This window comes from Diabrotica virgifera, chromosome 7 (assembly GCF_917563875.1).
Source record: "Diabrotica virgifera virgifera chromosome 7, PGI_DIABVI_V3a".
Lineage (NCBI taxonomy): Eukaryota > Metazoa > Arthropoda > Insecta > Coleoptera > Chrysomelidae > Diabrotica > Diabrotica virgifera.
The window spans coordinates 234,033,773-234,060,484 of NC_065449.1; the positions used below are offsets into that span (position 1 = coordinate 234,033,773).

Below are 26,712 nucleotides of genomic sequence, written 5' to 3' on the forward strand. Positions count from 1 at the left end.
TTCTACGAAGAGTATATTATTTGCACAGAAAGTATTTCAGAATCTAAAAATTATGCCAAAATAGCAGTTTCCTCAGTGGCGTAGAATTTGGGAAGGATCAACCATTCACTTTCCCCTGTCGTACGCCTCTGGTAGTAGCCAGAAACGAATATTTAACATAATTTAGTAGAATGTACAGCAACCTTTGAATTTTCAAAAAAATGGAGTTGGCCATCTTTGAAACTAGGCTACAGAAAATGTGCCTTTTCATTTTTAACTTCAAATATCTCGAAAACTAATGACTTTATCGTTACGAATGAAGGGTATATTATTTGCATAGAAAGTATTGCAGAATCTAAAAATTATGCTAAAATAGCAGTTTCCTCAGTGGCGTAGAATTTGGGAAGGATCAACTATCCACTTTCCCCTGTCGTACGCCTCTGGTAGTAGCGAGAAACGAATATTTAACATAATTTAGTAGGGTGTAGAGTGCCTAAACTTTATGCCAAGTATCACACGGATATGTCAAATTATTTTAAAGTATTCTTTTTGTATAATAATTTAATCTTTATTTAAAATTTAAGAAACTATGTGTCCTCGGTACAATAAAACTATTTGACATATCCTTATGGTACTTGGCAGAAAGTGTAGGTATTGTACACCCTACTAAATTATGTTAAATAATCGTTTGTGGTTAATACCAGAGGCGTACGACAGGGGAAAGTGAATGGTTGACCCTTCCTAAATTCTACGCCACTGATGAAACTGCTATTTTAGCATAATTATTGAGATTCTCCAATACTTTCTATGCAAATACTATACTCTTCATTCGTAACGATAAAGTCATTAGTTTAGCAGATATTTGAAGTTAAAAATGAAAAGGCAAATTTATTTTGATAAATATATTATGCTCCTTCATTTTTAGCTTCAAATATCTCGAAAACTAATAGCTTTATCGTTACGAATGAAGGGTATGTTTTTTACATCGAAAGTCATGTAGAATCAAATAATTGCACTAAAATAGAAATTCCGCCCGCGGCGTAGAATTTGGGAAGGGTCAACCATTCACGTTGCCCCGTCGTACGCCTCTGGTAGTAGCCAGAAACGTTTGTTTAACATAGTTTAGTAGGGTGTACAGTACCAACACCATTTACCAAATTTCGTGTTTTATCCCATGCCTGTCAGGATGTATTCAAAAATAAATAAAATAAAAGTTTAACTTTGACACCCTGTATTTCGGTTATTATCAACTTTTGTACTAAGGTAAGTTAGCTTAAATCGACCTATTTTAACCTGAGGAATCTAAAGTTAAGCTATGGCCCATTCTTTACCAAACACCCTGTATATACCATACATACATAATATAACCTTTATAGAGGTTAATTTAAAAGTAGAGTATGAAATTCGGCTCCCTTTCTTAATAAAAAATAAATATACCTAATTTAAAAAAATGTGTAAAAAAGAAGCGAGAAGGCGAATGAGATCTGAAAACCTTCTAAATTTTTCTAATTTAGTGAGTCGCTTCATATTAATACTGAATAAGACGTTCGAAAGAAATTTTGTAACAAAAACAAAACTCGATTTAACTTATCTTAGATTTAAGTGGCAAAAAACGTTCGTATTAAATAAATGCCAGAAACATCAACTAGTGATTCGTGTTGACCGTTCCACCTTCAAACTTGACATGAAAATGTCGCTCACGTCCCTCTTAAATTTACATTGTTAGCCCCGGAGTAAATTACAGGGGCTCAGCTCACAGCCAGCACGCGGAGGCGAAGTGGAGAGATTTAGCCCCATGGGATATGACAGTTTATTGGGATAAGCACTTAATAGGGAACGGGGAGAGGGGCGAGTCCCAGCTAACTTCGTTACGGATGTGTCTTAATTCATAAAGCTTTTGTTTTTACATTGTCTTTCTGTTGAGAGATATTGGTGTTGAAAGTGAGTGCTTCTTTTATTTTAGGCGACGAAACAAGTTGTTGGAGCCTCTTCAAGGTTATAAAAGTTAGCTTCTTGGATATTGATTAACGATGAAAATATTTTGAGAAAGTTCTTTCAAATATTTTCAAAACTCGTTTAATACGAGTAGAATATAATAAAAGACAGAGTGTGAAAATAAAAAGGTATTGATCCGTACTCATTTGACTTTCGCCACATAAACATCGTATCTATAGTAAAATAACAAAGCCATAATAATTATGGTGATAATTAAAAAGCCATTGTGATAAAATTGTGATAGTTTTTACTCCAAAATTTTAATCCTATTGTAATTAGGTATAATAGTTTTATTTTTAGAAAAAGATAGTTAAACTGTTAAATCTTTGAATAGTGTAGGCACTTTCAGATCGTAGTGTAAGATGGATGTGCAGAAATGTAGAAAAACGCAATATGTTTTCCCAACTGACAACATCAACTGAGGCATTACTTGTTTAACAAAATCAAATGCTCGTTATTGAAAATCAAGCTAGATACCAAAATAAGCAGATGTTATACTTATCGTCGGCTTAGGGACACAAAATTGTATCTCAGAAATGACTACTTTTCAGCAGAGCTTATTTAAGGTTTTTAAAAAAGTTATTTGCATTTTGTAATGATCTGTAGTTTATTATCAACTGTTTTGTTCCGAATTATTAATCTTTGAAATGTTTAATTTAAGGTAATAAAATCATACCCAACAATGGATAAATTGTGTTCTCAAAATAACAACATTTGGCTAAAAAGTGGTGGAGATACATTTTTGTGTCCCTAAATGAAACGTCTATTATTATAGAGACACTGTTGGGATTAGTAATTTATTTGTAATTCTTTGTTGCTATAGTATTATAATCTAATTTTACAATTGAGGGTTACCCAATTTTCTAATAATAATAATAAAAGTAATAATCACGCTATTTGCGCAGTAGATGACACAACACCGATCAAACTGAGGGAACCAGAAATGCGCAGAAACCACCTCACTAAAGACGAAAAAATGCGCACCTGAATGGGTAAACCTCTGCACGGGCGACATCTCAATGAGGTCAGCCAAGACTACGTCGACAATACAGCGTAGAGCTATTGGTTGACATCAGGAAAGATGTTCCCTGAAACGGAGGGTTCATTACTGCCCATTCAGGATCAGGTTATACCAACCAGAAATTACCTGAAATATATCATCAAAGACCCTCAGGTTCAAAACGACAGATGCCGATATGGATGTCAAGCCCAAAAAACCATCCAACATCTTACAGGGGGCTGCCAGGCATTTGCAACTGAATACAAGAAACGGCATGACGCAGTGGGAAAAATCCTTCATCAAGCGATAGCTATCAAGCTGGGACTTCTCCAAACGGACCATCCCCCGTATTATCAATACGTCCACGAGAGTATGCTTAAGGATGGAAACTACAAGCTATATTGGGACCGCACTGTGCTCACAGAACAAACAACACTAATTGATGTGGCGATACCTAACAACAATAATCTACGTAGTAACTTTACTGAGAAGATCGCCAAGTACAGAGATCTGGAAATTCAAATACGAAGGCAATGGAGAATGCAAAGTACCCAGACGATACCGATTATTATGTCTACTACTGGAGTCATTCCGAAGACCCTCCTCGAAAGCATAAAAAAGCTGGGTCTAAATGAACACCTTTATAAGACCATGCAGAAAGCTGTACTACTCGCGACGGCCAGATGCGTACGAAAATTTCTGGGAGAAACTCCAGCATACCAAGTCACCTAGGGCTCGATAACACGGAAGGAGTCCCACCAGAGCTCAATACTTTTGATACCGTAGGTATCTGGGATGAGTCACTTTTCCACTTAAAGGGAGTGTGAGCCGTATGGCTAAATCTGGATAAAGTAATAATCATAATTCATTTTATAACTTTATTTAAAATCACAAAATAAAAGTAATCGACTTTAGATATTGATAGAACCGATAAACTGTTTTTTATTTATTTTTTTAAATAAACATAAACTTTGAAAACATTTTCAAACATTAATTTTAATTGTGTCAATCACTTTGCACACCTGACTGATTGAGATACGCTCTGCTGAAGAGTAATCATTTCTGAGATACAATTTTGTGTCCCTAAGCCGATGAAATTATCAACTTATTCACTTTTTTACGCCTTCACAGTTGTAACAGAGCTGGAAATGCAACAGACCACGCTGCCAAATATACGAAACAAATTATTATATCCATTGTTGCTACCTGCAACCACCATTCAGTGCAATAAAATTTATGCCACAAAAATGTAACTCAATATCATCAGTCAAAACATAGTATCACATAAATGTAAGACCACTTACATTTCTGTGACACTGAAAGATTGCTAAGAAATGTAGTTACGAAAACTCCTTACTGGGGTTTAAGGTGTTTGGAGAAATACAATTTTGTGTCACTCAAAAGAAAGCAATAAGGTAAGTTCAATGGTGTAGATATCTCAAAATGGAAAAAAATGTAGTTACATTTTTGAGTCCCTAAGCTGACGTTTTACAAGGCCTAGGTACAGGAAAACCAGAATGAGAAAATTTAGATATTTAGATTTTCTCAAATCAAGTACTCAGTAAAGGGTACTTGATTTGAGAATGACTATTTTGAACAAGTATTACTTCACTTGAACTACTAGTTGAAGTATTACTTGACTTAGAAGATGTATAAGCGTGTTTTATTGACTATAAAAAAGCATTTGACAAATTACGATATGAACAATTAATGTATGTCCTGAAATCAAAGAAGATAGACTACAATGACCTGAGGATTATATCGAATTTATACTATAAGCAGCGAGCAAAAGTGCGCGTTAACGATCAGCTGTCAGAGGAAATTGAAAGCAGACATAGGGTGAGTCAGGGATGCGTGTTGTCGCCAATTCGTTTTATTGCCTACACGGAAGAGATCTTAAAAAAATCTGTTTAAGGTGAAACAGCTGGAATAAAGGTGAATGGCGTTCCCACAATATTAGATACCGATGACACTGATATAAATCAAACAAAAAAAGATATAATAAGCAGAATTACCAAACTTAAATAGAGCTTCTCAGGCAACGTCGCCTGACAAAATACTAACAACGGAACACCACAATACAGCTTTGGAGAGGGTACAAAGGTAGACGTCCAAGAGAAAGAGCACAGATGAGATGGGTCACACTCTTCAGTTTTGCCCCCCTGTTGAGAGTGTGATGGTCATCAGTGGCGTAGCTGAAGATTGGGGGGCCCCTCGCGACAATTTTTGTGCGCCCGTATTATAAACAATTATTAAAATATGTGTAAATGACAATATTTTGCTTTCTTTAACAAGTCTTCAGCGGTTCGTTAATAGATTTTTTGGGAATACACATGAAAACCTAATATACCTTCATGTCTCTTAATCCGACAAACCTAAACCTATTAGTAAGTTGTTGCAATATTATATCTAAATTTACATTGAACACATTTGCTTCAAAACTTTTTTTGCTGAGCTCATCGTAAATTTTATTTTACGTTTTTTCCGTTTATTTTTAAATTCCGGTTTAACCTCCACTATTCTGCTATTTCTGCTGCTTCTGCTAAAATTTCGGAAAACGAATTTCTCATTTCTCGAAGATTATCACGAGTTTTTTCAAAAAGTAGAAAGACCGTAAACTCTGCCGTTTCAGATTGCAGAAGATTTGATGTTAGTTGAATAAAGTTAAGTATTTTAGATTGAATAGTAATAGGGAGTTTTTGTGCACACAAATACGTAAACGTAACGCATCTTTTTGACATATACGCTTGCGCATTAATGGTTGAACTCCCGTATCGCGATACGTATTACCTAAGGTTACGGGCTGGTACGTTAGGTTCATACGCATCCCTATCGAGCCGAAAGTCACCGAATGCACACGAGGATCTTGCCCGATTACCTACCAAATGAACATTTCATCAGCGTACTACTCGTTCCTAAACATTTTAAGGTTATATTGGTTATTGGTTTAGTCTATTTGAGTAAAATTATTCTGTTTGTAATTGGAAATTGGAACTTCATAATAGATTTAAAATTTTATTGTTTTTAAGTTGTCTATTAATAAAGCAAAACAAACAAATCTTGTATTAATTTAAGAAATACAGTGATCACCACAATTAATAACTAGATAAACAAATGACCTAGTTTCAGTAAAATTTTCAAATAAATATTACCACACTATTTACATTATACCTACTGGAATTCTGATGTAGTAGGTATACAATAATTTACAACCAAAAAGTAGGTATAAACAAAAATAAAAAAATTTTAACCTAAGGAAAAATAATATTTTTATATTTAAATAGAAGCAATTAAAACCATACAATTTCATCATTCATTTATCTTTTTTTTACATTTGTATATTAATTGTATATTGTGTGAACATTATTTTATTTTTTTAATGTCAACGGAATTTAAAAATGACTTTACGATTTGCTTTACGTTACGTTAAGGCAGTTACAAAAACTACCTATTTTAACATTCATCCTCTACGACACGTTAGTTGCTTTACGTATACGGAGATGCGTACGTTACGTAGCAACAAAAACTCCCTAATGTTAACGGCAAATTCAAAATTATTTATATGTTCTAATAATGCATTAGCTTCTAATTTTTCATAATTTTTTTATAGCAATAAAATTTTCGTTAAAGATTTCATGACTTGTCGGAAAGCTCGACTCAAAGCCATAACAGCATCATGTCTGGATGACCACCGGGTTTCACATAACATTTTTAAGGTTGGCAAACGCGATGAATCCAAAGTGATAATAGTACATAATATGTAGTACACTCCATCTTTTAATACTTGCACTAAAAAAACATATAATCTCTTAATTATGTCGTAAGAAAACCAACTCCTGTACACCAGCAACGGCATCATTCAACACTAGGTTCAGATTATGAGATGCACATGAAAATAGAAACCTGTTTTTTCAATGTCAGTTCTGCACCTTTTTACGCCTGAATATACACCACTCATAACGCTTGCCCCATCATACCCCTGTTTTCTGCAGTTGTGTACGGAAAGGTGCTTTGATTGTATAAATTTTAAAATTTCATTTACAGCACCTTCTGCACTTTGGTCTAATATGCAAATAAATTCCAAAAAACTTTCAACAACTTCTGCTTTGGAAAGTAAATTATTTTCATCGCAAGTTATTATTTTTACATACCGGGAAATAAAACTAAGCAGATAGCTGATCGTGTTCTGAAATATCTTGAGTGGTAGTGATATCAAGAATTATTAAATAAAAACAAATTTTTTTAATTAAATTAATAAATTTAGTTTCTAGTTTCTTGAGCCAGCAAATTTCTAACTACGTTTTGTATTTGGTGGCTCAAGTAATTTGTTGAACTTATTGATTTTATCGATTAATTTAGCCAAAACAGGATCATATTTGGTTAGTAAGAGATCCACCGACAAAAAAATTACCTTTTTAGGTCTCACTTTCATCTAAACTACCAACATGCCCACGAAACGCTAAATTGCACCTTGCACCCCGAAAGAGTAAGAGTTACGTCAATTACCCGCTTCATTACTTTCTTCCAAATTCCCCATTTCGATGCTTATTAGGAAAATATATTTTGTTCCCCAATTTAAAGAAAGTAGAAGTATTAAGCTTGAAGGATTTAATCCCGCAAGAAGCCCGCAGGGCCCTTGTGGGCCCTGTCAGCTACACCTTTGCGACCCTTTGTCAGCTACACCACTGATGGTCATCATAATGTCGTATATTGTCCGTCTCCAAAGATCTCTGTCTCTGGTCATTTAGCTTCACTCATGCATAGGTCTTTTGCATATTCCTGTAATTCGGTCGATTTATCTTCTTGGGGATCTTTCTCGTGATCTTCGGTCTTCTACCTTTTCTTCTTCTTCTTCTTCTTCTTGTAATAGGACTATGTCCTGTTTCTTCTGTTACAGTCTCTGCTGCGATCCGGAGCTCCAGTTCTCGTACCATATTTTTTTGGGTCTTCCTATGGGTCGACTGGTGTTGGTCTTTTGTGTTTTCGCCCAATGCACCATACGTTTAGGGTCCATCCGATCTACGTGGTCTCTCCACATGCGTCGTCGTGCTCTTGTCCATCTCACTACGTCTTGAACGCCTAGCTCTCTCAATCTGTCTTCGTTTCGTGTTGTATTTTGCTTTCTATCTCTTAGTGTGATACCTCTTATGGATCTTAGGGTTTTCATCTCTGTTGTTCTCATTATTTGTTTGGTCTTTGTTATCTCGGCCTTTGTCTCAGCTGCGTATGTCAGTACGGGTCTATCACATGTCTTATAAATGCGGACTTTGCTTTCGGTGCTCATATATTTATTCCGCCAGAGTATATCCCTCAGGAAACCAGATATTCTCTCTGATTTCGTTGCTTGCTTTTTGTTTCTTGCTACAGATGCCTGTCGCTAGATATTTCCACACCCAAGTATATACAATCCATTACCTGTTTGACTATATGGTCGTCCAGTACTAATTTACATTACTCTACCTTTTCCTCAGTAATAGTTATTTCCATATTTTCTGTGTCTGCTCCCATAACATGTCCAAAGTATTTCAATGGTCGAAGATTGCTGGAGAGATGATTGCCGACTCTTTTGCTCATTTGCAATTGAATTATATTTGTCCTGTGGTCAGTCCATGGAATTCAAAATATTCTTTTCCAACAGAACATTTCAATGTCATCCATCTTTCTTTACTCAGACTAAAGATCAATAGAAGGATTTAGAAGAAGACCCTGTGCAAAAATGGACGACAGAAGACCAAAAAGAAGAAGAAGGGGTAAAATTGCTTATGGGTTAAGAAGAGAAATTACATAGACATAACGGAATTATATAGAGATAACCACGTACAAAAAAAAAGGATTAACAATCGATTAATATCATAAATAGAATGAGACGCATGTTGCTCAAAAATTTTGTGAGCAACTTCTTTAAGCTTATATTGTTACTTTGTTTTGTAAATCACTTGTTTGTAAATCATTAATAAATGAAGTTGGCTTATACCTATGTGACATATTCAAATTAAAGATTGAATAGGTTATTGTGTGTATAGAAATTTATTTTATGGTAGGGGAGCCCAAGCGGGGATTTTTGCAGTTACTCGAGCGCGTCAGATTATCATATGGGGAGAAACCTGGTATCTTGCAGATGTACCTCTACCATATATTGGCTCTTAACACAGGGGAGTTCGTTAAGGGGGGCCCGAAAAAAAAATCTATCCTTAAAAAAACTCGAAATTGTCAGATTAAGATAAGGTACGTTAAGTACACGCAAAAGAGTGTATATTTAAAAAATCTGACAATTTGAGCCGGGTGTAAGGAAATGGGTTAGTCCAAAAGTTTCACAAGAAAAAAGCGAATATTTCGCGAAATGAATGACAGATCGAAAAAATAAAAAATATGTGCTCAATATTTTTTAAAAATCTATCGAATGACATCAAACACGACTTCCCACGAAGAGGGGTGGGGGGTAAATTTAATATTTTAAATACGAATCCCGCGATATTTCGTGAAATGAACATCAGATCGAAAAACTGTAAAATACACTTATTTAATATTTTTGGAAAATCTATCGAATGACACCAAACACGACCCCCCACGGAGGTGGAGTGGGGGGTTACTTTAAAATCTTAAATAGGAGCCCCATTTTTTATTGCAGATTTGGATTCCTTATGAAAAAATAAGTAACTTTTATTCGAAACATTTTTTCGAATTATGTATAGATGGCGTTTTAATCGGAAAAAACGATTATTGGAAATGGAAAATTAAATTAAAAAATGGCAAGCGCCCACTAAAATGGAAAACTTTACTTAACTTTTTTTGGTTTTAGGACCTACTCTTCACAACCCAATAGGTCCCCATAACGCTCGAGTGACTGCACATTTAGCATACTTTGCTCCCCTACCATTAGTTGTTGTTCCTAGTAGCATGATAAAAAGCAGTAAGTAATACTGATATAAATCTTTCGGATGATGAAACTTTATATATAGGAATAATAGAGCAAGCTATACACTTCTATTTTTACTAGTTTTATTACATTTTTTATTACGTTTAATATCTATCTAGCAGCAACATGTGTCAAGCTTTCCAACATCTAAATAAAATCGGCTTTTTGCTCTCATTTTTTGCCTGGCACCACCTTGCTCGATATAAAACAGTCCTCTATATGACAGCGAACAGGTAAAATCTAATAATGTCGTCCAAATGTATCTGTTTCAGTTATTTCTCATGAAACTGAGAACTGCCAGGTGTGTCGGATATTGAAAAATGTCACATGGTGCTGAAATATTTCTAATTTTCCCTCGAAAGTGAGCAATCCCAATTTAAACCTGGAAATTTTTTATTAGTTTTCCAAGTTCCCTACGATATATTTTCAACAAGTTGCACACTAATTTAGATAGGTGGATGCTTTATTTTTTTTTTCTTTTTCTTAAATTTTATAATGATATTTTTGTTTTATTAATTAAGTTATATACGGGAAGTCACTATTTTAGTCACCATCAATTTTCGCTGATTAAAATGGCATTTAACCGTTGGTATTGCTGAAGTCAACTTTGATTCATCATCATCATCCAGCCCATCATCTCTCTCTCTCTCTCTCTCTCTCTCTCTCTCTCTCTCTCTCTCTCTCTCTCTCTCTCTCTCTCTCTCTCTCTCTCTCTCTTTATTTTTATGGTTTATGTTATCATCCATGTCTCACATCCATAACATAGAAACTATTGGTCTTATAATTGTTTTGTAGGCGAATAAAAAATAAGCTTTGTTTCCCTTTACTATTCTTCTTTCAATATCTGTTTCTTTCTACAGTTTCAATATCGTTCTCTCATTAAATTTTCCGTGTGTTTTTCCTAGCTTTTGCCTGTGATATCTTCTTTGTCTTCTGGATATTTATGTCTAGTCCGGCCTCGTTTGCTCCGTTTTTATTGTGAATATATTTCTTCCGCCTTTACGCCCTGCGACACATAATACCGATGTCATCGGCATAGGCTGCAATATCTATTGATTTATTTGTTAAGATATTAGCTCTTCCTATATTTGACTGATTTTTAACCTTTATCACCAGTTTTATATTTCTCCTAAATTTATCTCCTCTTATTAAACAGAACTGATTTGTATCTCGGTCAAAGGAATAAATAAGCCTACTACATTTGACGGTGGGCGCATCTCTGATATAGAATTCGCACTCGAAGCTACTGCACAAAATAATGCCTGGGAAATGAACAGAAGGCAATAGTCTGATATTATTACTTCGAGGTAAGGCTGTCACAATGCACCAAAAAAATCCCAGAGGATACACAAAAAAAACTATGAGATCATCGTATCGGCTCTAGAGCTAAGAAACGGCAGCCAACATTTGAAACAAGTCTAGCTAAATGTGCGTATCCAAAGCTCCAACAATTTTGTGCCAGAATACGGAGCGAAATTCAAAAAGATGGTACGACCCGGCCCGGAAGAGTTTCTGCATAAATAGTAGACGTAGAAGTGATGTAGACCTCCAGTAGATAGTCCTTGTCTTGTTTCTTTTTTTTCTGGTATTTTGCCTTTTTACTTTCCCTTTAATTGAAATTAACATAAAAAATGTATTTTATTGTTTTGGCATTTTTGGTTTTGGTCCCCATAACCAGAGAATTAAAGCTAGTTTTAAGAACTTAATAAATAAAATACGAATTAGTCTGAAAAGTAAATATTATCAAAAGTATCGTCCATAGAACAACGAACGCATTTAGAAAACTATCACAGCTTTCCTCCCCTGTATACTCTCCCGTAATCATATATTCCTGATGAGTAAAAGGCAACAAAGCGGAATGCACTTAGTGAAGCTTCAAGGCATTTTTGCCGCTATAGATCAAGTATAAATGGAGGTTTTCCCAACGCTATTTTCTAGAGTATTAGAAACTGTAGCCAGCGGTCATCCACAAACTACGAAGTGTCAGTCGAGGCCCGCAAACTAGTTATTTATCACCATCTCGGAGGCAAGATCATTAGCTGCACAGGGTAAACGCCGCGCCGGTCAACCAAGAGTTAATAAAGCTATCAGAGACTACTTATTTCTGCTTTTTCTTTTATACCCTTCCTAATATTTCGACTATTCGTTATGGAGCTCAAATTGTTTCAAGACAATTTTTGGAGCTAAACTGAAGAAAATATTAAGGTTCATTTCTATTCAGCTTCATTTTTCTAGTTCAATTTCGAAATATAAAAATATAAAATTGAAATCGAAAGTCGAAATTTCGAAATATAAAATTCGTACATTTTTTCACGGTTTTTGCTCTAAATTTTAAAGAACCGCTTGAATTGACATCAAATTTGGCATACGCATAGCTTATATGTCAAAGAAAAAAAGTGATATTGTGCCGATGTGTGCTTTTGCCCTGAGGGTGACTTTCACCCCTTCTTGGGGGTGAAAGCATATATATCCAAAATAAGTCCGGAAATGGGTAAACTGACTAATTTTAAGTAACTTTTGTTCTATAGAGCTTTTTCACCAAGTCAACACTTTTCGAGTTATTTTTGAGTGAATGTTTTCGCAAATAACTCAAAAAGTAAGTATTTTGCAGAAAAAATGTTCATAGCAAAAATATAGCCTGAAAAACAGTAAAAAAATGGTGTACGAGTGAGGTCTCTGGCCTCGTAGAACCAGAGTTATAGCCAATGAAAAATAGGTTCATATTCGCCAAATTTCAAATAGAATATTTCGACGTGAAATATCCAAAAATTAAGCACTTTTTGGGGAAAACCCATTATACACTTTTTAAAGTGTTTAAAAAAAGCTTTAATTCTGTTTTTATAAAAAGTCTCTAGCATAAAATTTAAGCAAGTTACGCTCAAAATAAAGTTGGTCCCTTTTGTTTTGGCAAAAAAAATCGGGAAGACCACCCCCTAATTAGCAACTTAAATGAAATTAGTAGTTACCGCTCCACAAATTATTTTACTTATGTTGTGTTTCTATGATCTGTAAGTTTCATCGATTCAAAGTGCTTATTTTTGAAAAAATTTGGTTTCAAAGTAAAATTTTCAAAAATTTTTATTTTGAAAAATATTTTTTTGTTCAAAATAACTTACAAATTGTTAGAGATACCAAAAATCTGAAAAACAAAAAAAGTCAGCATTACTTTTCTGAATATCCTCTATTCTTTCGTTTTTCTGTAAGATAAAAATTGATTAAGATTTGGTGTTTCTAAATTTGCATACATTGGTGATCAGTGACTCGTTCAACCCCTTTTAACTACAGCCCTTTCAAAATAAGGACTTTGAACCGATGAAACTTACAGATCATATAAACAATACATACACGAGTCAATAAACTTGTGAAGTCGTAACGAATAAGTTCATTTGATCTACTAATTAGGAGGTGATTTTCTCGATTTTTTTACCAAAAAAAGGGACTAACTTTATTTTGAGCGTAACTTGTTTACTTTTGACGCTAAGTTTTTTTTATAAAACAAAAATGAAGCTTTTTTTAAATACTTTAAATAAGTTGTAATGAGTTTTCCCCGAAATGTACTTCATTTTTTGTTATTTCACGTTAAATTATTCCATTTGGAATTTGACGAATATGAACCTATTTTTCATTAGCTATAACTCTGCTTCTACTAGGTATAGAGACGTGATATATACACCATTTTTTTTTAAATTTTTTACCGGCTATATTTTTGTTAAGAATGTTTTTTAGACAAAATACTTACTTTTTGAGTTATTTGCAAAAAAACTGTCTAAAAGCGTGGTTATTTTGTTGAAAAAATGAACATATTCACTGGCAAATAACTCGAAAAATATTGAATTAATGAAAACACTCTATAGAACAAAAGTTACTTACAATTAGTCAGTTAATCCATTTCCGGACTTACTTTGGTCGTATATTTTTTAAACCCCAAGCGGGGGTGAAAACCACCCCCAGGGCAAAAGCACACATCGGCACAATATCACTTTTTTTCTTTGACTTGTTAGCTATGTGTATGCCAAATTTCATGTCAATCCAAGCGGTTCCTTAAAATTTAGAGGTTTTGCAATATTTTACCGTTAAAGAACGTACTAAATGAAGATACAAGTGCATGAAGGGTCTATGTGACATTTGCAAGTTATTGAGAAAAATGAAGTTGAAGTTTTTGTAGGTACTAGAACTTTTTTACTATAAGATCTAAGTAGACTAAATTTGTAGGAGATGTAGTCCTAAAACTAATATATTTATTAACACTATTAAAAAAATCTTAAAAAAAAAATATTTATTATTTATATTTTATATATAAAAAGTGTACATAGATCCTTTACACTCCAGTAACTTAGAAAATATTAATTTTAAAACGTGCTTGGCTTGTTTGAAAGATTATTAGGTACGAACAACTTACTTTTAACATAAAAAACATGTTTTGAAAAATTTGTCACATAGACCCTTCATGCACCTGTGTCTCTAAATGTATTAAATACGTAAAATAATCTCATCGTATATTAAAAGGGTCTCTTTTGTTTATCTTGTTAGCCCTGTAGCTCATTCCCCTTTTAAAAAATAGTTTTTCTTCTTCACGTGCTTATCCATCACGAACGTTGGCGATGATTATGGCAATTTTTAGCTTATTTGCATCAGCGCGGAAAAGCTGCAGAGATGTTGTGTTGAACCAGGTTCTGAGGTTTGTTAACCAATATGTTTTCTTCTTCCTTATCTTCGGTTTCCAAATATTTTTCCTTGTAGCGGGGTTTGGAGGAGGACATATCTGGATACATTGTGCATAATATTATGTCCAAAGTATTATAACATTCAAAATTTGATGTGATCAATGTGATCATGTCAGTACCTCTCAGTTTTTCTTCATAAGGATTTTGTTCATAAGGACTTGTAGGTTGTAGGCCTTCTAGGTTGTCCGCAAATACTATCGTGTCATCTGCATATGTGATGTTGTTTAGCCGGTACAGTTTTAGACGAATGCCATTTTAGGTTTCGTATGAAGCTTTGATAAATATTCTTTCAGAGTAGAGATTGAAGATTACAGGTGGCAAAATTCAGCCTTGTCTCACTCCATGCACAAGTTTCACATATCTGGTGTGTTCACCTTCAACTCTGAGATTTGCAGTCTAATTCCAGGAATCTGAACATATACAGGCAATAGGACACTGTCCTAGAAGATATAAATATATATTTTCAAATTTCTGTAGTACCTACAATGAGCAGAAAATGATTTTTAATAAATATTGTTTCGTTCTAGCCATCACAGTAGATTACGATTAACACTTGAGTAGAACACCTTCTATTGTTGAAAATGTTGTAAGTTATCAGGACCGACTTAAATCCTAATTAAACAATAATTTTAATAATCAAAATAACTCTAATTTTCTATGCAAGTCGGGATATCTCATATACAATAATTCGTACGGTCATTGGAGACAGCACCATTTTAAAAGTTCAAAGCTTCTTAAGCCACCGCTGTGTTTATTGCTTGGTTTACCGCTTATCGCAATAATTATGCATAAATCTACGCGCTATAATAATAATTGTAAACCTGATGTACAGTTGAGTCCACGAGTCTTTATCCATGCGTCATCATTTAAAGCATACGAAATAAGTCGGGAAAAACGCAACAAGTGGCAGAAAGTGGGTATTACTCCGATCACGGGTTATAGTATAAAATTTGACTTTATCAAATAAATAGAATGTCAAATTTAAGTTTTGCTTTAAAATTTTGGTGCATAATTATTACATTTAGAAGAATTTACATTTGAAGTGGCTTAATAAATTCTTTTATTATCATTAATTAATAAATAAATACACAATTTATAAAAAAATTCAATTACATATTTTCTTTTTGTTATTGTATTCACTTTGTCGGAACATTAAACACAAGCAATCCTTAGCTGTGTCAATGAGGTTAGCTTTGTACGTTGTCAAAATTAATCGTAAAATAACATAAACTTACCATAAAATTTCAAACTCCAATATAAAATTGGTTGTGAAAACAACTGTTTGTATATTATAAAAAATTTCAAAATGCAAAAATACGACAAAATAATAGCAAAAAATTCAAAAAACTGACAGCCACAAAAGTAAACAAACCAAAACGTCAGAAATTGTACTGAAAATATGTGAGAACATCCCCAATCGTCTTTTTTTGTACCTATCTCTTTTCAATGTACTGAGTCTAAATCGTTTATAACAATAAAATGTGTTTTTACTTAATAACAGGCGGTAGCTGGTTTGTCATTAGTTTCATGCGTGGAAGAGAATGATGCTAGATAAAAAGTATGTATTTTAAAAGTCAAAAGGCAGACATGAGCACTGAATTTATTAAATCTTGCCCAAGTATACTTTCGCTATCTAGAGCATCCTCAGGGGCATCTGAAATAAGTAAAGAGAACGCCATTGTAGAAGAAGAAAAAGCTAAACACTTCGACAAAAAATCGAAGGTGATGTGATCAAAAGTACAAAAACTTTTCTAGACTTACTTCGTCAATAAAAGAAGATATCCTCGAATGTCATTTAATTAAAATAAATAATTTGTTGGCAAACTTAAATTAACATCTAACTAAACACTGAACAAGGGACAAAACAAATAAATTAAAGTGCCAGTAGGTACTATATTTTGCAATATGGAGGTAGAATGAAGTATGAAGTAATGGAGTATTACTTTTCTTGACGGAAATGATCCAGTGATGGCTGACAGATGACAACTTGGTGAGACTGTGACTGTGTAATATGTACAGTCACTACACATTGGGCTGCACATTCAAAAAAACTGTAAACGATCAAAGGCTTCAAGCAAGACAAAACAGTATCAGTAGCAAACGGTGAAATGAGAGGTTATTAAAAAATTTTTTGTTTAATTATTTATTTGTAGTTTAATGTGATAGTGCTTTACACTTCAATCTTGTATTCCGATCATTGATTTCAAGTTTGACTCAACAGTGGTATAATATTTCATATTTCATTAAGTTTTCTAAATCTCAAATTTTACTCGGTCCATTTCAATAAGTCAATTTCAAATTTTTTTCAACAGCTGATACCTAATTAGTACTACAGAGTATGCAACCCACTTTTCAGATATCAACCAGTACCACATCCAATCTCTATGTCCAAAAACATTGTCGGCAACCTACATCTTAGCTCACCTCTGACAAGTTTGAATGTGGCAACTGGCTTCACATTTATAATTTAACAAAAAATGTTTTAATAACCTCTCGCTTCACCGTTTGCTACTGATACTCTTTTGTCTTGCTTGAAGCCTTTGATCGTTTACAGTTCTTTTTTAATGTGCAGCCCAATGTGTAGTGACTGTACATATTACACAGTCACAGTCTCACCAAGTTGTCATCTGTCAGCCATCACTGGATCATTTCCGTCAAGAAAAGTAATACTCCATTACTTCATACTTCATTCTGTCTCCATATTGAAAAATGTAGTACCTACTGGCACTTTAATTTATCTGTTTTGTCCCTTGTTCAGTGTTTAGTTAGATGTTAATTTAAGTTTGCCAACAAATTATTTATTTAAATTAAATGACATTTGAGGATACCTTCTTTTATTGACGAAGTAAGTCTAGAAACGTTTTTGTACTTTTTATCACATCACCTTCGATTTTTTGTCGAAGTGTCTAACTTTTTCCTCTTCTACAATGGCGTTTTCTTTACTTATTTCAGATGCTCCTGAGGATGCTCTAGATAGCGAAAGTATACTTGGGCAAGATTTAATAAATTCAGTGCTCGATATCTGCCTTTTGACTTTTAAAATGCATATATTCGAGCATTCAACCATTTCCTATTTTTAAAAAGTATGGGTTTTATCTCGCCAGGTATTAATGACGCACGAGTAAAGACTCGTGGACTCAAGTGTACCTATTTAATCTGTAATCTGTATCTATTTAAAAAATGGTTATACTGGTTGTGGTCTTTGACCAAATGTTTTATTTTCTTTAGTATACACGCTGATCCACCTTAACATTGTTATTTGACCTTCGGTGTCTCAACAATATAAACTTTCTTTCAGTAATAACTTACGAAAAACTGGTCAATAAAACCCGTATAAGTACCCAAAATTAATTAATATACCAAACATAATTCGTTGACTGTTCTTCTTGGTTACGTGCGGTTCTTTAGCATCGACAATAAAATGAACATCTTCTGCTTTTGTCTGCTGGCTTGTTTAGTTGTTGTTAAGGTAAGATACTAAGTATTATTTTTTATTATTATTTAAATTCATGAAAGAAAATCATTCAGAAATGATACAAAATGTTTTTCTTTGTATCTATGAAAGATGGAAGTTTACAGTCAATTATAAATTATATTTCTACTGCTGTTTTTTTTTATTTAGGAAATACTGAATAATCTTTCTGTAAACACTGTTTAATATAAACACTCCTCTTATTTTTTACCTGTAAAGCTTTTTTTCTGACTCTACAATCCATTGTTGACCATGGCCGTTCTTTCACTCTTTTTTATTCTGGAGAAGGCCTCTATTTCGTAGTCTGTAATTCTGTTTTAGTGACGCCAATATTAAAATGATACTCCCCCTTTTGTTCGCTCTTTCTTTTGTACCTACACCACAATATATTTTGCTTACTTCCATATTGGCTCTTGGTTATACTAACCACTTTGCATCTTCTCGGATGTTTTTTCAACGCTGATGAACGCTTTTTTTACCATCAGTTCGGTGTAGGCAAATATCTATATAGTTTTGTTGGTACTCATAGTAAAACGAATATAGCGTTCATATTCGTTGCTAATAGAACCAATGTTCTTGATATTTGTATAATATATTTTGCTATAAATTTATATTAGTCTTTTCAAGGTATATTGCATTTAGTACTTTCACCTTATCGTTTATCGTTTATTAAGTTTTGTGAAAAATTTTGATACATTTCAATATTACTTTGAAATTGACTACATACCATCCTTTAACACGTTAATCGCCATAGCACCCGACATTTGGGTTTCAGATCATCAGATGGGTCGTATACTCCCCGACACCCATAGGGCAACCTTCACTACTAGCGTTAACACCAAAGCCTGTAACCCAACTGCAGTAGGGATGGGAAAAACCTACCGGTTCTAACCGAAAACCGTTTTTTACTTCGCAATAACCGGTTTTACCGGTTGATTTTTTGTCCCGATTATAACCGGTTTTTCTTTTTAAAGTAAAAAACGGTTATTAGGTTTTTACGGTGGTTAGGATTAGGTTAGTTATTATTTTGGATCCCAATCATAATTATTATTGATGAATATCAATTGTATTGATATTGATACTCTTTCGATAGTACTAATTTTGATCATATCGAGTATCGAGTCGGCTGGAGTATCGCAAACTAAAGTGCATTGTAAATATAACATTGTATCTTATTTAATTAAAAAAACTAAAAACCGGTTTTTGGAAAAACCGGTTTTTTGGCCGGTTATAACCGCCAGGTTAAACCGTAAGCAAAAAAATCGGTATAACCGAAAACCGGTGTTTTGTCAAAAACCGCCATCCCTAAACTGCAGTGCTTCGAAACACATTTATCTATAAATATGAAAGTGTTTACAGAGGGGCCTGGCAGGCAATACTAGTGATAGTTCAGAGAAATAAGGGAAAAAAATATCGTGTTGGTGACACAACCTCCTCCAGGCCGAAACCAATTTTTTTCGAGTAATATGGTCATCTACAATAATAACCTATATGTTTCCTGCAGCCGATTTTGATGATATACATAGTTATAAACATATAATGAAGATCAAAAAACGGTAAATTTTCGCTTTTTTCGTCTATTACTAAAAAATTGGGCATTTTAAACAAATTTGAGAGTAATAAACTCATAAACCGTATAAAAAACTTCAATATGGCGTTCGCTGAATATGTCTATCCTTATTGGTTGCTTAAAAAATTGCCAAATAAATCATAAATTTTGAGTTTTTATAAATAGTCATAACTTATGTAAAAATTAACTTAGAACCTTCTTATTACAAATCCAAAATTAATTTTTTTTGCACCACTGTAAGTCAGAAAACGATGAAGTTACAATAATATTTTGGATAGTTTATGAAAGAGAAAAATTTACAGTATTTATTTAATTTAAAAAAAATTACAAAAAATAATTATAAATATTGCAAAATAATTTTGCAAAAACATGTGAATTAAAAAAATGGGGGGGCTAACTTTGTCCCTAAATGTCCTAGAACAGCTGTTTTTCTTTCTAAATGTGTATAAAAATTCAGTCTTTCTAAATGTGAAAAAATAATTTTTCTACGGGTAACGGTTAAAAAGTTATTCTAATTGTTTATAAGTAAGCAAAAAATCGACATGTTTTTGCAAAATAATTTTACACTGTTTAAAATTATTTTTTGTCATTTATTTTTGATTAAGGTAATAGTATAGGTGTTCTTCTTTCATAAACTGTCTGAAGTGTTATTGTAACCTCGTAATTTTCTGACTTATAGTGTTGCAAAAAAAATGAATTTGGGATAAACAAATTAAATAACTTTTAAACTATTTGACCAATTGCTTTGAAATTTAAAATATAATTTAAGTACAAGAAGTCTCGGCATTCTGTGTAATAAGAAGATTCTAAGTTAATTTTTACCTAAGTTATGAATATTTATAAAAACTCAAAATTTATGATTTATTTTGCAACTTTCTAAGCAACCAATAAGGATGGGCATATTCAGCGAATGCCATATTGAAATTTTTTATACGATTTATGAGTTTCTTACTCTCAAATTTGTTTAAAGTGCTTAACTTTTTGGCAATAGACGAAAAAAGCGATAATTTATTTTTTTTCGATCTTCATTTGTTTATAACTATGTATATCATCAAAATCGGCTGCAGGAAACATATAGGTTATTATTATAGATGTCCATACTACTCAAAAAATTTGGTTTCTGCCTGGAAGGGGATGTGTCACGAGAAAAATCTTATTTCTCTGGACTATGAATGAGCTCGTCACTTTTTATGTGTTTACTATGATTAAAATTTTTTCAAAAAAGTTATAAGGATTTATGAGAAAATATTTTTATTTTAATTAAATAATGCAAACAGTTTTTATTAATTATACAGAATAATGGTGAAGATCAAAAAAGCATAACAAACAATAAAACTTAGTACATGCATCACATGAAAATTTTGATTTTGGTCCCTTCTTCTGAACGGTTTTTCTGCCTTCTTCAGCGCTTATTTTCTCGTAACATTCTACACATTTTCGACGATTTTTTGAAGCAACTTCATGTGAAATATGCCTTCTGTTATCATTTTCCGTTACTCTCCGGAAATCTACTTCATCGATTTGTAACCCTACTTAGAGCAATGCTCTGTCTAAAATCCGTTATTGATATTTTAACATTTGTCACCGTTTTGTATATTATAAAAGCGTTTACAACTGCTGAGCCAAGTAATATTTCAAATGCAAGTTTTCTATACCACTTAATCCCTTTACGCAAAGGGAAAGAATATGATTTCAACTGATCGGATATATCTATGAATGACTTACATGAATTATAGCCAACTATAAGAGATGGATTTTCTAGGTCTGTTCCTTTTCTTGTATATTTAATGGTTGTGTCAGTATGAATAGTGCTTAAGCAAACAATATCACGTTTATTCTGCCATTTTAAAACACCTACTTCTGTATTACTTTCCTTTGCGTAATGGTGTCCTTTATTTAATTTTTGGGCCTCTACATTATTTGGATTGTTTTTTCTACTTTTCCTTAAAGTACCGACAAGTTTCAACGAATGGATTGTAGACTAAATAAAACATCTACAATTTTAGCACACATAGACTTGTTAACATTCGAAAAAAATCACAACCGATATTCGGGTTTCGCGGCGCTCGGTCGTCAGAGGATGTGAAACCCATAAGTAGGTCGTCATTTTCAAAATACATTTTTAGAGAATTTTTTTAACCTAGCACTTTATAACAGCCAGTATATCACATCCAGTGTAAAAACCTAATGATTTACTAGAAAAACTAAGTTGGGCCTGGGGATGGGATATTTTTCGCTTTATTTGGGCGATTAACATGTTAATAATATCATAGGGTAATCTAGCTACAAAAAATAGTACATAATAATAATTATTATTACATGTACTTGCGCTGGGCAATCTTCTTTGTGACACGGTGACAGGAAAATACAGCGTGTTTTATATGTTCGTTCATGGATATTCTTTCATTTTTCCGACTGTAGTATATCTTTACGTGCCGTCTCTAATATAAATGACGTTTACAATGACTTATACAAATTCGATTGAGTATAATTTTTAAAAATAATATCAATGTATGACTCTTTAAACTGTGTTCTATACTGTTTAGATTACCTACTTAGCGTTGTTTTCTTAGAAATTTTAATGAAAATTGAAGTCAGCCAATCATCCGGTATTTAACTTTATTAGTTCATTAAGGAACTTTTCCGATCAGGAACCTTTCCGATTTTGATATTCTTGAACGCATATAACAGCTGTCTCTTCGTTTATTGTCAATGGTCCGCTGGCTGGTACTGATATTGATGTTTTCGTGAGTCTTTCGTGTTTAAAGAGACCCTCTGTATATTAATACCATGTTTTTGTAGAATCGACGATGAACTTTTTCATGGTCAGCCCACATTTCCTCTTTCTGACGGCGATTTTTCTCTTGCTATTTTTACTACCTATCGTCTGCCATTCTGCTTATGTATTTGTTTCATTCTCTCTTTCTATTCAGTATCCAGTCACCCATTTATTTCACATTTCATACTTTTCTGATCTACACTTTTTCTTTTATTTTATTTCTACTGTGCTTATTCCAGTTTTTTCATTAGTTGTAATGCCCGGCGTTTCTGCTTCTGCTGCTGCTGATGTAGATTGGTTTTTTAAGTACAAGTTTTTTCAAGTAATCTATCCAGGTGTTTGTCACGATGCCTTCAATTTCTAAAAGGGTACCCCCCGTTAAGATAGGCAAAATGCCCTCACCCTCAGAATTCAATCTTTTTAGTTTTTTTACATTCTGTGCAATTAAAAAATGAGATAACGCGGATTTTTAGCTCGCCACCCCCCTTACCCCTCCACCCGCAGCCTAAAACGTAAATTTTTAGCTTTAATTTTTTTTAGTTGGGTTCCAATTGATTTAAAAACTTCAAAAATTCACACGTGTAACTGAGGCTTTTACAAAACATGTCCATTTTTTATGGACCCTTAGGTCGAGTGTACATAACCTCAAATTATTTTTTAACTTTTTTAAAACCTATAACTTTTTTTTGGAAGGGGCTGCAGGTCCAATTTTTTTTGTGTTTTGTGTATTTTATCAAAGCTATCTCTCTGATTTTTTTCAGATTTTTCCGTTCGGTGCGCCATCTTGAAAAATCCGGAAAACTGTTTTTTTATGGGGTTTTTAGGGATTTTCTCCATTTTATAGACTGCAACATAGATCAACTCAAGGTTTTGTTAATAGATTATGTATAATTTGAAGCAAATGAGTATTTTAGGGTTATCAAAAATTGGGCAAAATACCTTTAAACCCCCCAAAAACCATGTTTTTTTAAGTTATGTAAGGGTTTTTGCGGGCTTAATGATATTTTTTGAGGTCGATACAGCCTGAATATATTTTTTATTTTTTTACGTTCTATATGAACTTAAAAAATTAGGACTCACCGCAATTTTAGCCCACTTCCCCTATTCCCCCTCCCCCACAGCCAAAAATGTCACTTTTTCGATTTTATTTTTTTTTAAGTTGGTTTGCAATTAGATTAAAAATGTTGTTCTGAAGCTATTTCTTTGTGGAATTTTTGTAATTAACTATTCTAAATGGGAAATAAGTCACAATTTAACTAAAAAATGATTTTATTTTCCATCTGTAATGCGATAGAGAGAATTCGATAATCTGTGACGCACTGAAAAAATGGTTTGGGACGATCTATATAAATAAGTCAGATTAAATTAAATTATTAGCATATTTTTTTACCAAGCAACCTTTTTGTTTAATTTATTAATATTTTGTATTTTGACAACGACTTCCGTGGTGGACGTCGAAACGTTAATAAAATCATTTTTTAGTTAAATTGTGGCTTATGTCGCACTTAGAATAGTTAGTACCTAATTATTAAATTATAAATAACAAAAAATTCACACGCAGAGCTGAGGCTGTTACAGACCGTCTATTTTTATGGACCCGAAGGTCGAGTGTACATATTATAACCTCATTTTTTTTTGTTTTTTAATAGGTACGTATAACTTTTTTTGGCGATGGCTGCTAATTTTTTTTGTCTTTTGTGTATTTTACAAACCATCTACGTTTGGCTCCTAATGCAAATAGTCCACGCTGTATGCTTGTCCCGTTAGGTAAATTATTCCGATTAATTTTTTGCACAAACTTACTCAAAAACAGGCCCTTATAACAAATCCACAAGGTGCCAGGCAGTACCGCGATCGGAAAATTGTTTAAACATTTTTTCAAACGAATTCAAAAAATCAATATTTTCACTTCGGACAAATTTGTTTTAGATTTTCTGGATCAAGCTGAGCAAAAAAGGTATCTTGTGATTTTTCTATAAAATTGACTGTTGTCGAGTTACATGCAATTTCAAATTTGAAAAACGCGAAAATGGCAATTTTCAAGGCTTAATAACTCGATTAAAAATTATTATTATGAAAGTTTTAAAGTGACCAACTCAAAGTTTAAAGCTCCCCTGCAATAGCCTAAAGAAATTTTTGTCATTATTTTATTGCTAACTTTTATTTTTAATAATTAAAAATGAGGGCTAAGCATGTATTGAAGCGGCCGTCCGCGAGAGAGAGATGTACAATATTCATTGGACGTTTTAAAAAAATATCGATTGGAAGTCAAAAATACGTTTTAAAAAAATAAAAAAGGAATTTTGAGGTTATATGTATTGTACACTCGACCTACACGGATCTATAAAAAATAGATATGTTTTGTAGACGCCTCATAAAAATTTTAAATTAATGGCAACTTTAAACAAAAAAAAAATAGAAAAATTGACGTTTTTGTGGGGGCAGGGGGGGGGTGTGCTAAAAATGCGATTAGTCTTATTTTTTATTCACATATAACGTAAATAAGATGAAAAAAAATATTCAGGCTGTATCGAGCTCAAAAAATAATATCATTAAGCCCGCAAAAACCCTTACATAACTTAAAAATACATGGTTTTTGGGGGGTTTAAAGGTATTTTGCCCAATTTTTGATAATCCTGAAATACTCATTTATTTCAAATTATACATAATCTATTAACAAAACCTTGAGTTGATCTATGTTGCAGTCTATAAAATGGAGAAAATCCCTAAAAACCCCCTAAAAAACAGTTTTCCGGATTTTTCAAGATGGCGCACCTGACGGAAAAATCTGAAAAAAATCAGAGAGATATCTTTTGATAAAATACACAAAATGAAAAAAATTGGACCTGCAGCCCCTCCAAAAAAAAGTTATAGGTTTTAAAAAAGTTAAAAAAAAAATTGAGTTTATGTACACTCGACCTAAGGGTCCATAAAAAATGGAAATGTTTTTCAAAAGCCTCAGCTACATGTGTCAATTTTTTGAAATTTTTAAATCAATTGCAACCCAACCAAACAAAAATAAATCTTAAAATCTACGTTTTTGGCTGTGGGGGAGGGGTAAGGGGGGTGGCGAGCTAAAAATCCGCGTTATCTCATTTTTTAATTGCATAGAACGTAAAAAAATTTAAAAAATTGAATTCTGAGAGTGAGGGCATTTTGCCTATCTTAACGGGGGGTACCCTTTTCTCTCATTTTCTGTCTCTGTCTTCTTTTAAATATTCACATTTCCTTTTGTAATTCGTAGAAGTCATATTTCAGATCTTTTAAGAAGTGGTCCAAGTGGTTGTTTTCGGCTGTTCTAACAAGTCTATGTGTCTTATTGCGAATATTCTAATATAGTTTTCATAGGAATGTGGTGTCTTCATTGTCTTATATGATTTTTTCTTTTGTTTACATTTTTCTTTTACTTTCTTATAGAACGGTAGCGTTTTAGTGTGGAATTATTTACCTACTTGTTCTCTTTTCACAAAGGGATTCCTTTGCAGCGTTTAGAATATTCGTTCTAATTTTTAACTAGCTTTCCTCCACTCTATCAAATTTTTTGTAACTTTCAAATTTTAAATTTCTAATTTCGTTTAACTGTTTTTGAGTTTATATTAATCTTAAAACAATTCTAATTTCAGGCACAAACACGGGAGCAACAACTTATAACAAAACGAGCAATCGAGGTCCATTGCCAGAAAACCATCCGCCTTACGGATGAATTTGTAAACGAAGTTGGTTCTGGAAAAGAAAGTGATCCTGTAAAGGCAGGAGAATTTGCGTATTGCGTGAATTTTAATATTGGCATCCAAAATGAATTAGGTGAGGTGAATGTTGAAAGAGTTAAACAACTGTTTGGATTCCTTGAAATTAAAGAGGACCAGATTCAAGAGTTTTTGGCAAAATGTACGGCGAAGAAAGAATTAACAAAGGAACAAAATGGTCTTTCTATCACGCAATGTAGTAAAAAATATATTTAGAGTATAAAAATTACTAGATTGGTCATGTATAATGATAATATTTTCAATTTAAATGTATGTAAACAATTTTTAAAATAGACAAAATTTAATAAAAAAAATTTAGAATTTTATCTCTTCAGTAATTGTCTCCTTTCTATCGATGATGTCTCTAATTCTGTAGTTTGTAAGGTGCATCGTCCTACACCAAAATAGCCAAAAATCCATCTCAAATGTTAGCACCTTATTTTCTATTTGTTTGTTTAATTGCCAAGTTTCTCTTTCGTAAAATACCAGTCTTTTATATGTACTGTTACAGAGTTGTTTTTTTTATCGTTC

The 26,712-nt window shown here is 33.0% G+C and overlaps 1 protein-coding gene across 1 annotated transcript; it reads left to right on the forward strand.

The window, feature by feature from the left end:
- Window positions 1-17,839: 17,839 nt before the first annotated feature.
- On the forward strand, window positions 17,840-26,507 carry LOC114348161 (uncharacterized). The gene is made up of 2 exons (XM_028298787.2): window positions 17,840-18,083; window positions 26,059-26,507. Exons 1-2 carry the CDS (start codon window positions 18,036-18,038, stop codon window positions 26,395-26,397), a joined length of 387 nt encoding a protein of 128 aa, XP_028154588.1. The 5' UTR covers window positions 17,840-18,035; the 3' UTR covers window positions 26,398-26,507.
- Window positions 26,508-26,712: the final 205 nt, after the last annotated feature.

Coding starts and splice junctions, on each gene's coding strand:
- LOC114348161 (XM_028298787.2), top strand. CDS start 18,036: ATGAACATCTTCTGCTTTTGTCTGCTGGCTTGTTTAGTTGTTGTTAAG. Junction 18,084..26,058: donor CTTGTTTAGTTGTTGTTAAG/GTAAGATACTAA, acceptor TTCTAATTTCAG/GCACAAACACGGGAGCAACA.